General features: G+C 43.9%; 1 protein-coding gene across 17 annotated transcripts in view; it reads right to left on the bottom strand.

Annotated features, from left to right (window-relative positions):
* MAP3K9 (mitogen-activated protein kinase kinase kinase 9) overlaps nucleotides 1-6,668 on the bottom strand; it is a 105,481-nt gene extending 98,813 nt beyond the window's left edge. For all 17 annotated transcript variants that reach the window (XR_014883535.1, XR_014883541.1, XR_014883546.1 and 14 more), the window contains exons 1-2: nucleotides 6,035-6,668; nucleotides 2,186-2,599 (exon numbers count right to left, since the gene is read on the bottom strand). Coding sequence is in view for 1 of the 17 variants with exons in the window: in XM_085224925.1 (XP_085081051.1) it covers nucleotides 2,186-2,599; nucleotides 6,035-6,335 (715 nt within the window). In the remaining 16 variants the exon portion in view is untranslated. The remainder of the gene's footprint in view (nucleotides 1-2,185; nucleotides 2,600-6,034) is intronic.
* Nucleotides 6,669-16,617: the final 9,949 nt, after the last annotated feature.

Raw genomic sequence — 16,617 nt, 5'->3', positions numbered from 1 at the left:
TCTGCAGAGATGCATTAGTGTCTATCCAGTTGGTTGGTGAAAACTTGTACCAAAAAAAAAAAAAAAAAAGTGACAAGCTTGTAATTCTTCAGCCATAAAGCCAATAACTTAATTCATTCTCAACTATCCACAGCAATAGAAAAGTACATCAGAAAACCACACAAAACACAAACAACGTATACATGGTGATGCAATAATAATTAGAAATTCTCTCCCCCTCTGCTCCAAACACAGAACATCCTGGAATTATTCAAAAGGCATTCTCATTGATTATTCCCTTCCAATTGTTTCTTCCCAAATGAGGAAAATTCTAGCAATTTATTTAGCAGAACCTTTCACTTCTCACTGAAGATTTACAGTGCAGCACAAATTATGTACTGCTGAATCACTGTGACAAAAGACTTTTTTTTCTTTGCTGCCAGAACAGATGCTTTCTAACACCCATATCTGAGTTTCATTGGCAATCCTGTGTGCCCGTGTCCCTCTCATTTCACTGGTACTCTGTCTGGTACATTTTCCTTTCACAACTAGTAGTCTCTCGTCTGAACAAAACAGTGAAAAGCCAGGACATAACAACAGTTTATTTTAGAATTAGCTTTCCTTCTAAGCCTCAAAAATGTTCAGACATTAAGCAATCAAGTCTTAACAGCCTGCTAATGAAATAAGATAGCATTTGCTTAGGTAAGCAACTCTTAACTTAATTATTTCTTTTTCACAGATGAAGCCAGCCTTTCCTTAATTAACACTACCACTCAATCTTCCTTCTCACTTTGTTAATATGGCCATACGTATTGCCACTTGAAAGGGAAGAAGTTTAGATGTTAAGGTTGCCTTGATTTTTCAAGAAAAAAGGGAAACTTTAGTAGCATAAGAATAATATAGAAATAAATTTGAAAATTCATAGTTTCTATTTTCAAACTCACCAATAAAAGTTAATACTTGTGGCAGTGAACATACCTAGTTAGTTCTAACGGAAAAAAAAAAAAAAAAAAAAAGATTAAAGGCCAAAAAAGCATAGGGAGATTCTGCAGACTTGAAATTTATAGCATCGTAATGGTTAATACCAGCTCTAACAAATCTATTTAAGATATTAAAATTCCCATCTGTCAGACCTCTCTGCTAGATGTTACTCTCCTCAAAGCAAAGGAGGGCATGTGCCTGCATCTCAGCCACCCATTTCATAGCACTTATTAATTCAAGTCATAAATAAAAATGGATTCATACTAACACATCTAACTAAATCACTGCAGTTAACATGCAGATAGTTGATTTCTTTTGTCATCTAGACAAGAAATAAGCACAGAGAGAGGCCAAAGCTAAACAGTTGCAAACTGACATCAGGATGGAGATGATCATTAAGTCACTGCAGCAGTTTGCTCTAACATTCATAAATAATGGTTCCATGTGTGCATTTGACTTCAAGGTAAAGTTTGGAGAAAAAAATAGATATACTACCAAAAAAAAACCCACTCCTCAGTTTGTGGACAGAGGAGTCCTCAGACTGAGGACAACAATGCAATTGCTTTCATGAAATAGAATCCAGAATCGTAATTACTGATGCTCTAGTCCAGGTAATTTAATGGGTCAGCTGCATCCCATGTAACACCACAAACATCAGCTCTAGACTGTGGTGTACTGGTTCATTTCATTTACCTGAATTAACGCTTCTGTCAACACTAGCTCTGTGAGGGACTGGGAGAAGTTCCCACTTGGTAGAAATTATCTCCTGTAAGGAAATTAGGTTTATATCTCATATATGCAACAAAATATAGCAAGGAAAATAAAAGCTTTAGGGCATTAATCTTTCCAGAAGACATTTTTATCCCTCAAAGAAGTAGAAAGAAGGTGCATAGTTTAAGCTCAAAAGCACTTCCCAACACACCGGAATCCAGTTAAGTGCCAGAAGAACTAAGACATTGTACATATGAGAACTGCTACAGAAGAATTCTCCAATTACAGTTTTTCAGTCACTTAAGTCACTTCTATAAAGTAACAGAATTCACATGTTTTTCTGTGGTCTGTAGCACCATACTGTAGACAACTAAACCCCTCTGGGATTAAATTAGAGGATACAGTGGTTCACAAGAAAGGATTCCTGATTGAGAGTTATTCCCCTCTCTTCTATATACTATTTCTTTCTGAAAATTGATCCCAGCTCCCTTACTGTTCATTGTAAAGCACTTACTGTTGCTGGACTTCAGGTCACGGTGAATTATAGGAACAATTGCTTCCTCGTGCAAGTAGTTCATTCCCTTTGCAATCTGTACTGCCCAGTTCACTAAAATGTCAGGAGGTATCCTTTTACCAGACAACACTCTATTTAATGATCCTCCACGGGCAAACTCCATGATCAAGCAAAGATTAGGTTCCTTCAAACATACGCCCCTGAGGGCAATGATGTTGGGATGCTTTAACATCGCAAAAAGCTTGGCTTCTTGGCGGACATTCTCAATGGTCTGGCTGATGTCCTCATCAGGGTCATAGCGAGCTGCCTTGACAGCAACCTCATCTCCTATCCACACAGCTCGATATACTTTTCCGAAGCCCCCTATGCCAATGATTTCCTCCAGAACAAGTTCTGAGAAGTCGATCTCCAAGACTAGGAAAAAAAAAAAAAAAACGAGATGTAAATGTTTAGCAACTATGCAGCCCGTATATTAACTCAAGGTCCATGTTGCCCAACCTCACCCTTAGCCTTATAAGATGGGCCAATTTTCTACCCAAAATTACACAAATGGAAGCAGTAGTCCCTTCTGATAATATTTCTTTAAGAACTAATACAATAAAAAAGAATTTGTAGTATTATAAAAACTTCCATAAAGTAGTCACTCAATGGTGATGATTTCAACATCACAGCTGTGTATGATACACTTAAAGATATCATCATCTTAACATGCTGAAACACCATTAAAGATAAATCCTAATTTCTTGCCCTCATTGATGGTGCAATATTTTGAAAACTAAAACCAGAGATAGCCACATGCTAATCTCCACTGATGTGACTACAGTGCTCACTGTTACAGAGTTAAAAGTTAACATCAAACATCTTCTCTTGAATTCATCCATATTTGAAAGTTTTTATTCAAATGCCACTAACAATATTTTAGTCCTTCCAAAATCAAGCTTATTTCTCCACACTTCAAAAGCTTTGCAGACTTGTTCCCCATGAAATCTCTCTGCCAATTCTGGCAGTACTGACGATTGTGTGACAAACAGATGGATCAGACTGCATACTGAGCATGCACGGCCAGCAATAAGGAAAACAATTTTTTACTACTGCATATAGCGCATAATAAGAATGCCTGTTTTCTTTTCCCTATTGTTCCACGAACAATGGAGTCAATGATAAGCCCGAGAAGAACCAAACACGTAAGCCCGCAGCAGGACTCGCGGGCAGCGAGCGCAGCGCGGCCAGCCCGCGGCAGGACAGCGGCGGTGCTGAAGGGACAGCTCCCCCCGGGGCCGCGCCGGGAGGAAAAGGCCACGCACGGAAGCCGAACGGCGCGGGTGCCGTCAGCTGCACCCCTTCACAAACAGCAACGCCCTGCTGGGTGCACAGCTGAAGCAGTCTGGGGCACACGAGCGAGATTTACGCTTCCAGGTGAAATTTAAGACACGACACTGCACGGAATTTTGAAATGAGTTCTTTTATTTGCAGGAACAATCTTAGCTTTGCCTTGAATGTGTGTACGTTTCTTTAATGTAGACTGGCCTTCTCATCCTCAAAAGTAGTTTAATCAGGAAAAAGCTCACTTTTAGACAAGCTTTTTAATTAAAGAAGTATTTTGTGTTGATTTAGTTTAACTTCACAGACTCGTTTGTACTGCTACAGTAGCATATAAAAGACTCATTTCCCCTTATCTTTCTGAACACACTAACTCCTTCTCTAAGCTCAAGTTAATTTATCAGACATGCTATAATAAACTGTAAAGACAATGGGAACATACAGGGTGCAGATTGTATTGCTGGAGAACTTAAGAAGTGCTATATCATTGGTCCTGGACTGAAAAGAAATTACAGAGCCGGTACGCCATTTACCGGTGGTGAAGTTGACAATTGCAAAGTAATCGTTGTTTAATCAGTATTCATTACACCATATGATTAAGCCACTTAGCTGAGTCTGTCATGCATAAGAGCCCATAGTGTAAATGAGGGTCCTTCAAATAGACCCCTTGCTGACAGCCTCAATAGGGATGCAGGGAGAGCATTCTTCGTAGTTGTCTTTAGGGTATCGAGGCAAGGCTCGGCTGAGCGCTATCAGAATGGCTGACAGCGTGCAGCCACTCGCTACCACAACTATCAGTGGAAGCAATGTCTCAAGCCCTTGCACTCCAACACCTTCATGATACATGAAGATAAACTTCAGGAAGCAACTAAAAATAGCTTCTGCACTGAGGTGCTACAAATTACTACTTTGTATTACTCCATTAAGCAAGTTAACAGTGGATCGGTACTCGAAATAGCCCTCGAGTTAGCAGTGCCACCTCTACAAGGGAGCATCACTCCTTCTGAAGGGCAGATCTGTAATGTCAAGTTTCAAAACCCAGTTTAACAGCAACCAACCTTTCTACCTGTCCAAATCTTACTGTTTCCTAAAAACAAAAACAAACACCACCCCACCACCAGAATGCACGTTAAAAACTTACTGCAGGGGAATAAATTCTATTCCATCATGAACATATGGTTGCTTACTTGAGAAAAGAGGCAGTACTGTCCTGTTAGGGCAACAGAAGGGTAAGATAACAAGGATAAAGGGAGATGGTGCATCCCCACAACTGATCCTGAACTACCTTGCCACAGAAAGTGTAATAGGACAGGAGAATAAATAGTTACAAAGACTGTACTTAAACAGCCCAAAGCATGAGAGGAGCTGAGGTTTCAAGAATCTCTGTAGAAATGGTTCTTCCCAGTTATCAAGAGGCAAACCTACTGAGCATTTGCAGCATTTTCTGCATGTGGGAAAAAATACCCTACACTTTTCCAGCATGAAAGCGAGCCCCACCACTGCCCAGCAGTCTTTTCATATTTCCAAGGGTAATTCTACAAATTACTGAACTCTCCACTTAAATGCTTTCAAGCAGATGTGGAATAAAGAAAAAAAAGAAGCTATTAGTTGTATTCCTTGGAGATACGTCCCAGATAGGACGAAGTATCTTTATCCCTTTTACTTTCTTGAAAAGACTACTCATCTGAAGATTCACCTCTGCCCCCACAAAAAGAAAAAAAAAACAACCCACAACTTTATTCTTGCCTGAATTGTCAATATTGATAGAGACAAGATCTAATAACAACCATTCCATCTTGTCTCACTTTCCACAATTGTACGTGGCAGCAAAAATAAGCAAAAATGAAATGGCTCAAAGGCTTCAAAACTGCTCTGAAATTAGGTACAAACCAACCCCTCCATACTTTCAGCATCACATCTTAATCACCCAACTCTCAGGTAGGCCCAAATATCCAAACTCTGATAAAACTCATTCAGAGATGTTATTGAGCAGCGTTTATAAGTAGGGAAATGGCAAACGGGAACCTGCTAACACAAATGAACATAGGAGTAAAACATAATAGACTTCTGGTTGGGAGCAAGGAAAATAATGAACGAGTAACAAACGACCACTGCAGAAAGCAACCGCTTCCCACGCAGCAACGTCTCTCTCCTTAAGGACATTCTTAAAGGGGAGCCACCGGAGGCTGCACCGCCACCCAGCCACGAAGCTTCAGCCGTTTGAAGGTTTACAGCCCACAGAAGGACGGTAGGGAAGCACAAAGGGAAACGGCGATAACCGCGAACACGGCGCCCGCGCTACCGAACACGGAGACAGAAGATCGCCGGGCTCCCGACAGGAAAGGCCCCCGGGCAGCCCCGCGCGGCGCAGTACCGAGCCGCCTCGCGCTCCGCTCTCGGGGCCGCCCCACAGGGCCGTTCGTGCCGAGGGCCGGGCCTCGCCTCGCCTCGCCTCGCAGCTCCCCACAGCCGCGGCCCCGGTCCCCCCGGCACCCGTCCCCGCGGCCCCCCCCCCACCGCGCTCCTTACGCTGTATGGCGGGGGGCGGCGGGTAGCGGGCGCGCAGCTCCGGGCCGCCCCCCTGCACGCCGCTGCTCACGTAGTTGCTGGGGAAGATGCCGACGCGCTGGTCGATCTGCCCCGTCCACCAGCCCTCGTCGCCGGACACCTGCGAGTCCCGGGACAGCACCTGCACCACGTCTCCCGGCCGCAGGCTCAGCTCGTCCTCGCCGCACGCCTCGTACTCGAAGACGGCCGTCCAGAGCGGCCCGCCGCCCGGCGGCTCCCCGCCGCCCGCGCCCTCCTGGCTGAGCGCTGTGAGGGGCTCCATGGCGAGGCTGCTCCATAGGGGGAGGCGCCCGCGGCAGCCGAGCGCTGCGGAGGGCGGCGGGGCCGGTACCGCCGCCTATTGTTCATGCGGCCCCGCGCGGCCCGGCAGCGGGTGCCGCCGCCGCGGCCCGGCCCGGAGCCGCCTCAGCCCAGCGCGGGAAGGGGTGAGGGCGGGCGGCGCGTGCCGCCGGGCCGCCGCCGCCACATCCCTCTCCTCCCCACCCGCCTCCGCCTGCCGCCGCGGCCGCGCATCCCGGAGCCACCTGACTCTCTGGCAGCTTCGGCGGCGGGAGGGAGGGGCGGCCCGGCTCCTCGCCGCGATTGGCCGCCGCTCACGCCCGTCAACGCCTCCCTCTCACCTGATTGAGGGCTCTAGCCCTCTCGGCCACGCCCACCCCCCCCTCGCGCCGGAGCCTCGCGCTCACCGGCGTCCCCCCCGATTGGCCCCCGCCCCGTCGGCCGCCGCTTCCCATTGGCCTCGCCGCAATTGTCAGTTAAGGACCCCGAGCCCCGCCCGCCCCGCCGCATCTCGTTGGCTAGGGAAAGCGGCGCGACGCGGGGAGGGCCGAAAGAGGGCGGACGTGAGTGGACGGGGCCACGCTCACCCGCCGCCAGCTGGAGGGCGGGGCCGGCCGCAGCGCCGCTGGCCAATGGCAGCGCGGGCCCTCCGCGCGGCACTGAGGCAGCGGTTTTGGGCGGGGTTGCGCCTGCGCTCGGTACGAGGCCGCGGGAGCGCGCTGCCGGCGGGGTGCCGCCATGTCGTGCTGTGAGGAGCGGCGAGGGCTGCCGTGCGGTCAGCTGTAGCGGGCGCAGTGTGGAAGCGCAGACGCGGGCCAGGAGGGACTGCGGTTTCGTTTATCCCACGTGGTCAGGCTGTGCGCCAGCGCAGGCGTTATCTGGGCTAACTGCAAGGTTAATACGGATGGCTCACCAAGTGAAAAATGAGTAAAAGTGTAACAGTGACAAAAAAGGGCGGCTTTCTTCATGTGTCACGGCAGGCGTCGCTGATAAACTGCAGGTGAAAAGTCTCATCGTGCAACACCTCCTGACTAGAAATGCTTGCTTTTCCAACTGCATGTAATCTGTTCCCATGTGAAGTCTTGGGCTTAGTGTCTGTGCAGAGTTTTGCAAAGGGAATTACACAATTCTTATCTGCTAAATGATATATATTTTTAATTCTGCACTTCAAGTGAAGCATGTGATGTTGTTTTAGGTGACAGCCAGTACTTCCTCTGTGTTCTACACGGGACTTTCGTATTTCCCTCTTGCCAGTGGGGCCGGGTCTCGGTGCACTCTCTCCACCGTTCGTTTGTTACTAAACAGTGTTTTCACCATTAATCTGAGCTTATCCAACGTTACTGTTGCTGAAAGGGACTTCCCTGCGCTGTGTCACATGCCTGACCTGCTTTCCTGATTCCAGCAGCAGCGACTGCGTGGCTCTAGAGTCATTTCAGCTCATTCAGCCAGCTGAAAGCTAAGCCACCCTGTAAAGGCAGGGAGATTTCAGTCAGCTTTTCAGGTTGGTCTGACTCGTGTTATGGCTGTGCACGAGCACAGTCATTAAAGCCGGCACGATGTAAGGGCGCAGGATGGGATGGAGGACAGCAGACCTCTCCTGTTCAACCCACAGTCAGTTTACTTGCCCCCATCGTGATGCTGAGGGGTTAACAAATAGCTGTATCTGCAATTTTTGGAGTTCAAATAATAGATGATTGAGAAGAAATCTGAAGGAGTGGTGTTAATGTCCTTTAAAACATTCTCAGCTGCATCCAGTACCTTTCTGTCCAGTTTTATTAACGGAAATGGCTTCTTTAAACCACACAATGGGTAAATACAATCCAAAGTGAATATTCTTTAAAAATTGTCCTATGAAAAATGTAATGAGACAACAAAATAAAGGCCTCCTGTCTTTTAGCTGATTGAAGTATTGCTACTGTAGAACACCAAAGCCTTTAAAGCAGAGTTACATTGCTGATGGTGAAAACTCTAAGTAAATCGACTTTATACATGCTCAGATTGACTACTGCAGCAACCTAACGAGACAGAGCCCTGCCCTCGTGTGGAGTGCCTCGGTACTGTGGTACGCAGCCAATTTAACTTGTAAAATAGATCTCGATTTTTTCTTTTTTCTCCTAGGTGCTTTTTCTTCTTCTGTGATATATTTCTACAGAAATAGTCTCACTTGTAGAGGAAACCCAGAGCAACAAGTACCTGGAGCTGGAAGAGTGACTAGGGAAATACTCCCCAGGAGCCCTCATGGGCTTCTACCATTCTCAGAGATTTCTCTTTGCCTCATTCACCAGTCATCTCAGAAAGCAGTTTCTGCTTGTAAAGATTTGGACAGACTGGAAAAGCAGTTCATCTATTTATTGTGATCACAAAAGTCAGTTAATGTTAAATTAATGTCAGTAACTGGCAAAAGTCAGAAGAAGGTAACATTAAATAGCGTAAGCAGTCTGTGAATGATATTTTAGCTCTTGTGAGATACAGAAAGCTTTGGAATAGTGTACGATTGTCTGATGAACAGCATACATGCTACAGTGGAGGATTTTGTTGTTTGTTTGTTTTTTTCTTATGTGTTTTCTAAGATTCTATATATTCCCATTATTATTCAAGCAAATCTGAACAATGAGAATTAGACTGTAGATTCAAATCTCAAAGTCTGTATCTGAATCCCCATTCAGTGATTCTGAATGTGTGGCAACAGAATTCATCACAATGTGTTTAAAAAGGAGACTAATCTGTAAAACACAAGTGATAATCTGAATGTAGTTTAGAATGCCTTCATAATGGAAATTTAGGACCAAGGGTTTTAATGCAGGCTTAGTTTTACTTTTGTGTTAGAAAACAAAAATTATTAGAGGAGAAAAGAGAGGCCCATCTATCCTTGCTTCAAAAACTCTGTGCCCTGCTGATTGCATTTCATTATTCATATACATTTAGAGCAACCATCTCAGCTTTTGCCCTATCTTCTGAGGATTATTAGTGTACACTATTAAACTAGTGCTTTCTCTTTCCACTGACACCTTTCCCTCTCTTAACTGGACCTAGCTGTTCTATAACATCATCTTTCTAATGTGCCAGTCCATAGTTAAAAAAATATACTGGTTATCTAAATCTTGGCATTCCAGACTCTGTCTGTGTGCTCTGTATATGCAAAAAAATAAGTAAATCAAAATACTATAGAAGAAAAAACAAAGAGTCCAGAAGGAAGAAATAGTACCAGTACCTACAACATAGTACTAGAATGTCCTTACTGTTGTTCCAACAATAGCTTTGATGAAAACACATTTCTGCTAAGGACACTTAGAAGGTATAAAAGATTAAGGAGAGTCTCCTTGGTGTGTCTCCTTAGCGTAGCTCACTCCTTATGCATTCCATGGCAATTTATATTGCATCTTAAGTTACCCTGACACTAATGCTCTCATTTGGCTTTTATACATTTCCTAGGATGTACGTCAACTGTGTTCCATGGTTATAGCCACAGATAGAGCCATATAAAGCAATCTGGAGATGTGTCTAATGCCACTAGACAGTTATTTGATCAGTGACTGATAATGTCTCCTCAAATAACGTCAGCTTCACTGACGAATTGATTCTTCTATCATTATAAATGGCCTCACTGCATGGCTGTAAAACTGGATCGTGCTTTTTCCTCACTTTAGAAAAGTACAGCTTTACCAGCATCACTTTAATGTAGATTTGCTCTACATTTGCTAGGGGAGAGGTAAGCTACTAGCAACAGAAGCTGTACAGGCTGTGCTGTGCTGACTAGGAAGGAGGCTGTGAATCTGGGACTTCAGCATCTGAGTCAGTACAAGAGGGAGCTCTGCTCCGCTTCATAAAATATATATGCTAATCTCCCAGATGGCTATATCTTCATGGAACAGATGACCTGGAAAATAAAACAAGACTGAAAACACTGGTTAGTGGAAATTCTGGGATAAAATGTGAGTTTCTTAAAGATTCATCTTTTGAACTCACAGGTCGCAGTATGATTTCACACGTGCCACATGGCACTGATGCATTTATCAATATTCATATAAGAAAAACAGATTAGAGAAAGCGTTTCAAATGAGCTTTCTAATTGCACTGGAAGATACACAGCTAAGAGAAATTATGGTTTAGTGATGGTTTAGAAACTTTGGTTTAGTGATGACTTCAATTTACATGCTATATATTTTATTGCATTCCAAGCTGCTTGTATAGCCTCTATATCATTTGACATTGGTGTGTTGGCAGTCCTGCAGAGGAACACCAGCACTGCTCTGCAGATAACATTGTGCCACATTTTTGAAAATTTGTGAAACAGTAATATAAGCAATTTGAATAGAGGATCTGAGTTATTGCAAAGCAAATACTCCCATTACTGCTCAGCAAAGACATTAGGACAAACCTTTCATGAAAGAGCACTGAAATATTTACAACCACTGGTGGCTTCAATCTTCCTTTTTATGCTGCGTGTGAAAAATGAAACAGCACAGCACACTTCAGTGGCACTGCCAGTGTATGGTTCAGCACTCCCTCAGAGAGTTCAGCTTCCTGCCGTGTTGCCAGCACTGCCTGTGGCACCATGGCTTCCCCTAGAGGCCTCTTGCCCAAGGAATGACCAAGTATTTCTTTGTGAGGACAGTGAGTTTTTGTTTAAAAAAAAACAAACTCAAAACCAAGAGAAGAGCTAGTTCCCGGCTTTGTTTAGGTTTTGAGTTTGTCAAACACTTTGAGTCAGTTTTCAGGTTACTCAAGGCACCCTTGAATAACTTCAGAAACACAACACAAAAATGAAGAATCCTGCATATGAACTCAAACACCAGGAGCAGATAGAAACCTTATTCCTAATTCTAATGGTGCATTAGAAATATGACATACAAAGACATAACATCCATTACTGATGCCAGCATTCATATCCGATTTGTAACTTTATACCCAAACCATAACTGTGCTAAATCTATCATTACAAAGTTGTCAAATTAGATGGCTTTTCATTTGAAGTAAAATAATCCTTCTCCTTATTGAGGCTAATGTATTTTCTCTAATATGTATTCAGTAAGTTCACTTGCTACTCAGAATAATAAACCTCAGTCTAAAATAAGACCAAATAGGTCAGGGCTGTAGTAATTATTTTTATTCAGGTTGTCTCGAGGGAATAGGCAACATTTGCCTGCTGCCTCCTTTTATTCACAATCACAGTTTAAATTCTTAACAGAATTAGTTAGAGCAGCCTCTTGAAAAAAGAAAGTATCAGTTTTTACTAGAAAGTTTTCTTTCTACATTTTTCTACAGTGTATCTACCATAATGACTAAACTCAAATGCTATTCTGAATGCATTTAATACTTCATAAGGCAACTGGAAGGGGATTTCCTTGTACTTACGTGGAAATGGACCTAATTCTGTTTTCATCTTTCAGCAAGTATGGGCAGAAAGACACACAGATTACACTTTTATTCTAACACTATCTCTGGCAGCACCAAATCCATGGAGAGACAGAGACACTGAAGATAATTTCATATTATGCTGCTGCAACTATCTCAACAAATGTGCCTTTTCATTCCAGAATTAACTTTATTTACTTTTTTTTCTTTCACTAATTGATGAACTCTGGTGCTCCCCACTGCAAAGGAACTGTGCAACTCTATACAGGTTGAAGCTTTCATGGAACATGGGAGAAGTATGATCCTCAGAGTTCTCCTACACAGACTACTGAATGCCATTGACTCCAGTTGTTACCTAAGTAGTTTTCAAAATATAATATTAAACAAAATTAACTCTTGAGAGATACATGCCTCCTTCTTTCTCACAGTGTGATATTTTCTCTCTGAATTAAAGGATCTGTAAGAGTAAGGTTCATTGATGTTTGAATGACAGGTTTTCTGCACATGAATATTCCTCAAACACATTCTCCTCCTTCACTACATCTGGAATTTTGTGTCACTAGGAAACTTCAATGCTCATTAAGTACTGTAGCAATTAGACAGACCAATAAACTAGGAAAGGTGTTACAACAGAGGTGTGATGACAGGAGAATCAGCACAATAGAAAGGGACCATAAAGAAAGGTAAGAAGATTGCTCATCCACATCAGAGTTGAAGTTCACAGAAGAAAGCTTCACTAAGGAGGGATCTCCAGAAAGAGATCCACCCCCAGTGGCAGTCAGCCCTTAAATGAAGTCTAAGGGAGGTGCAGCCAGGCCCCACCCCTTCCGGTCTCACACTTGAATTGCCTTCACCTGTGCTCCCAGGGCTGACTGGATCCTTTCCCCAGGTGCTCAATCAGTGGTTCAGGCCATGACTCAACAGTTACTATACAAGTATTCACATCAAATTCAGACTAGTAAAGATTCTATTCCACAGCAGCATCTACTCTTGTTAGACTGAAGTTTCTAACTCAGGCAGGTGCCTACCTGGATTGTGGACAAGTACCTAATGGGATTAAAACTCTGAACTGAAACCACCCTTTTCTAATAAGCTTTAGGAAAACTTAGTATGCTCTTAATTCTTAATATTTTCATAGAATCATAGAACGGCTTGGGTTGGAAGGGATCTCAAGGATTATCAAGTTCCAACCCACCTGCAACAGGCAGGGTTGCCAGCTGCTAGGTTAGGTACTAGATCAGATTGCCCGGGGCCCCATCCATCCTGGCTTTAAACACTTCCAGGAACACAGTACCCACAGCCCCTGCACAACCTGTTCCAGCACTTCATCACTCTCTCAGTAAAAAACTTCTTCCTGGCATCTAATCTAAATCTCCCCTCCTTTAGTTTAAAAGCATTTCCCCTTGCCCTATCACTATCTACCCTTTGTAAAAAGTTGGTTTCCCTCGTGTTTACTGCATATGTAAACCTACAGACCATTTTGATAGCTACAAAAAATTCAATTTCCTATTTTCAGATGGTTACCCTTTCTATTACAGGGTAGCTTCTTCATGACCAGCAAAGAACTGGGAGTAAAAGCAGCAAGGAAGATGATTCCCTTCTATTGAATTTTAGTGTATGAATTGTTTTGTCTAGTTATTCTTAGCAGAAGACGTCCATCCTTGAACTGCTGATAGTGTGCCAAAATTTCTTTACGATGATAACGAAAGGAAAGGTTTAGAAGTTCGGCAGCTGAAGGGGAGGAGGATGTGCGAGGCGGCAGCTCTCGCTGGGACGTGCCACGGGAAGGCCGCCCTCGCCTGGGCCCGGGCGGCAGCCGGAGCCGCGCAGTGCCGCCGGGGGGCGCTGCAGTGCCGCGGTGGCGCTGGTGCGGCCCCGCCGGCGGCTGCGTCCTTTCGTCCCGACCAGCTCTCGCGGGCTGCGCGCTGGCATAGCAAGCGCTCGTCCCCTGCCTCCATTGCCGCCTGATAAACGGGGTTTATTTTTCTGTTCCGCGGTAACAATGAAGAAATTCTCTCCCGAGCTATTTTTGATCCTGCTGGAGCCACACGCTGCTTCCTCAGGGCTCAAAGCTCATTGTTTTCACTCGCTCGCATGGAACAATTGCAGGCTACTTAGGACCTATTTGTTTTCCAGTGCCTCAAACCATTATCACCTTTTCCTGTTCCCCTTGAGAAAATGGGTCCTTGATACTCGGCCAGGTTGCATTATTTAATTTCCTGCATGCTTGGGGTGAAATCGTCACAAAGGCGGGCACTTTTACTGAAGGGAAACAATCTCAGAAAGAATGTGGAAGAAAACCTTACTCTGGAAAAAATAAGCAACTTGCGCAACCCTGGAGGAATGAGGCAGCGTGAGTCACAGCAGGCAGAGCTCGCCCAGCCCAAATCATTGAAGAGAGGTTGCTGGGCCCTGCATGCGTCCAGCAATGGTGGGACGCACTGGGGCACAGCACAGCATATAGAAGGATATCTGTGAGATATGAAGTGTATGGGAGCTGCTAAGTCACAGCCTGAACCGCTGATTGAGCAGCTGGGGAAAGGACCCGGTCAGCCCTGGGAGCACAGGTGAAGGCAATTCAGCTGTGTGACCGGAAGGGGTGAAGCCTGGCTGCACCTCTCTTAGTCCCCATTTAAGGGCTGACTGCCATTAGAGAAGGTTTTCTTTGTGGAGCTTCCGCTTTAGGGGATCTTTCCCCTGTGAACCTCCAATCCCTGCTGTCTTTTAACATGGGTGAGCGATCTTCTTCCCTTCCTTTGCAGCCCCTTTCTTTTGTGCTGGTCCTGTCATCACACCTCTATTGTAATGCTTTTCCAGTTGTATTGTTCTTTTTAAGTGCTATATGTGGTTATGAGTGTCTACAGCGGCATAAAAAAATCTTCACCTGCTTTGTATTACTAACAATGTAATTGACCCCAGCCTTATCGAGGACCACAGGAGGCTTGGAAGAACTGGGCTTACCTTAGCACGCAGTTCCTCCTCAGGGGATTGTAAAACTGTTTGTGTTGGAAGGGACCAGTAGAGGCCATCTAGCCTAACTCCCCTGCAGTGAACAGGGATACCCACAGCTAGATCAGGTGCTCAGAGTCCCTCCAGCCTGACCTTGAGTGTCTCCAGGGATGTGGCATCCTCTGCCTCTCTGGATAGTGGCCTCACCACCTTTATTGTAGTAAAGCTTCTTTCTTATATCTAATCTAAACCTCTTTTGTTTAGTTTTAGTTTGTAACCACTTCCTCTTGTCTTATCACAACAGATCTCACTAAAGAGTCTCTTTCTTATAGCCTCCCATTAGATACTGAAAGGCTTCTGTGCAACTTTTCTGCTTCTTGTGCTCCATGCTTCTTACTTCCTTCACCATACTTTCTTCACTTTCATTACAGATTTGAATTAATTTTAATTCAGATGTTACTACATATGCATCTACGACCCTGGCTTCTTCCTATGCTCTGCTGCCAGTTGATTCAAAGGACATGATGGCAACCAGATTTATATCCATAGAAGCTGAATGACTTTCAGCACACTTTTATCCTTATTTTGGATAGAGTGTTAGAAAGAATGATCACAACAAGAATGTCAGTGTCTAATCAGTGGGAAGGAGAAGAGAGGCTTTATTACAAAGGATAAGCTCTTGGTAATGCAGTCTCTTTTTCCTGTAGACTACACAAAGCCACATATGCTGCCTATGAAGCCACCTCCTACATAATTTCCTTGAGAGTCAATCTAGCTAACCAAATTTGATAAATATTCCAGAGATATCAGTCCTCTCCTACTAAACATTTCTTGCCTGAAGCTGATGTTCTTCCATCACTCCGTTAAGCTCAGTCCCTTGCAATCTAACTGTTGTGCTTATGAGCAGATCTGACAACATTAAGCACTTGTCTTCAACCTTATGAGATGATGGGTTTCACAGAAACAAGAGATGCAATTAACTATTGGGCACAGCATCTGACAGAAGCTCCTAGCACGCCTGCCAGTTGCACAGAAGTTTGTTTGAGAAAGTATGTGTTGTTTAGATCTGTTGTCAGGTGCGAGACAGAAGGGAGGCCAGTGAAAAGCTGGATGATTATGAACTCTGAACTTTTTTCTTGTAAGACCCATATCCAATAGAACTTCCCCCAGATCTAACTCGTTTCTGATGTCAGTAGAAATAATAGTTCATGAGTAAAGATGCTTTTCAATTCATAGCTTGCAAAATTATGCCTGGATCTTTGAATTAAATTATTATTTTTTATAAGTTTGGAACATTTTGCTTCTTTTCCATTATATGTCATTTAAAGATTTACAAGCAAGAATGTAGTTGCATTGATACTAACAAAACTGTGAAGAAGAAGTGTATACCAGAAATTCAAAATTCAGTCCAAGAGACAATATTTTAGCCACCTGTGTTTAATTGTACTGTTACCACAGCAAGACTGTTTTTCATATGATTTGTGTAACACTCAGTATTGAATTAAATCTTGGAAGTACATTTTCTACAGCAAAATAGCTTTTTTTGATTCAAGTATTGTTTGCAACAAAGCCTCTTTTCATGTCATGTCGCATGCTGAAACAGTGGTGAAAAGATAAATCACTCAATCTAATTTTAACTGCTTCAAAATTTTGTGATAGGTTCACTAATTTCTGTGAAGTTCAGGACATTTTTTTTTAACAGATGTGGGCCTACAGCTTACAGATTTCTGATGCAACCTTACTTGGCATCCATGGGCTCTAGAAGCAGAATGAACAGAGTACGAATCTCTCCACAGAAGAGTTGCCTACTCCACCCTTCCTTTGTTTCAAAGTCGTTTCTGATTTTTTGACTTTGGGATTATTTTTAATGTTAGATCATTTCCATTGTTTATCTCCAGAAAAGTGTTTCCAGGCCATTTTGCAGTCATCACTATTCTAGGAAGGCCTATTAGCAGAAAAAG

Source organism: Meleagris gallopavo, chromosome 5 (genome assembly GCF_905368555.1).
Source record: "Meleagris gallopavo chromosome 5, MGAL_WU_HG_1.1, whole genome shotgun sequence".
NCBI classification, from domain to species: Eukaryota; Metazoa; Chordata; class Aves; order Galliformes; family Phasianidae; genus Meleagris; species Meleagris gallopavo.
This window is presented reverse-complemented; position numbering and strand designations above follow the sequence as displayed.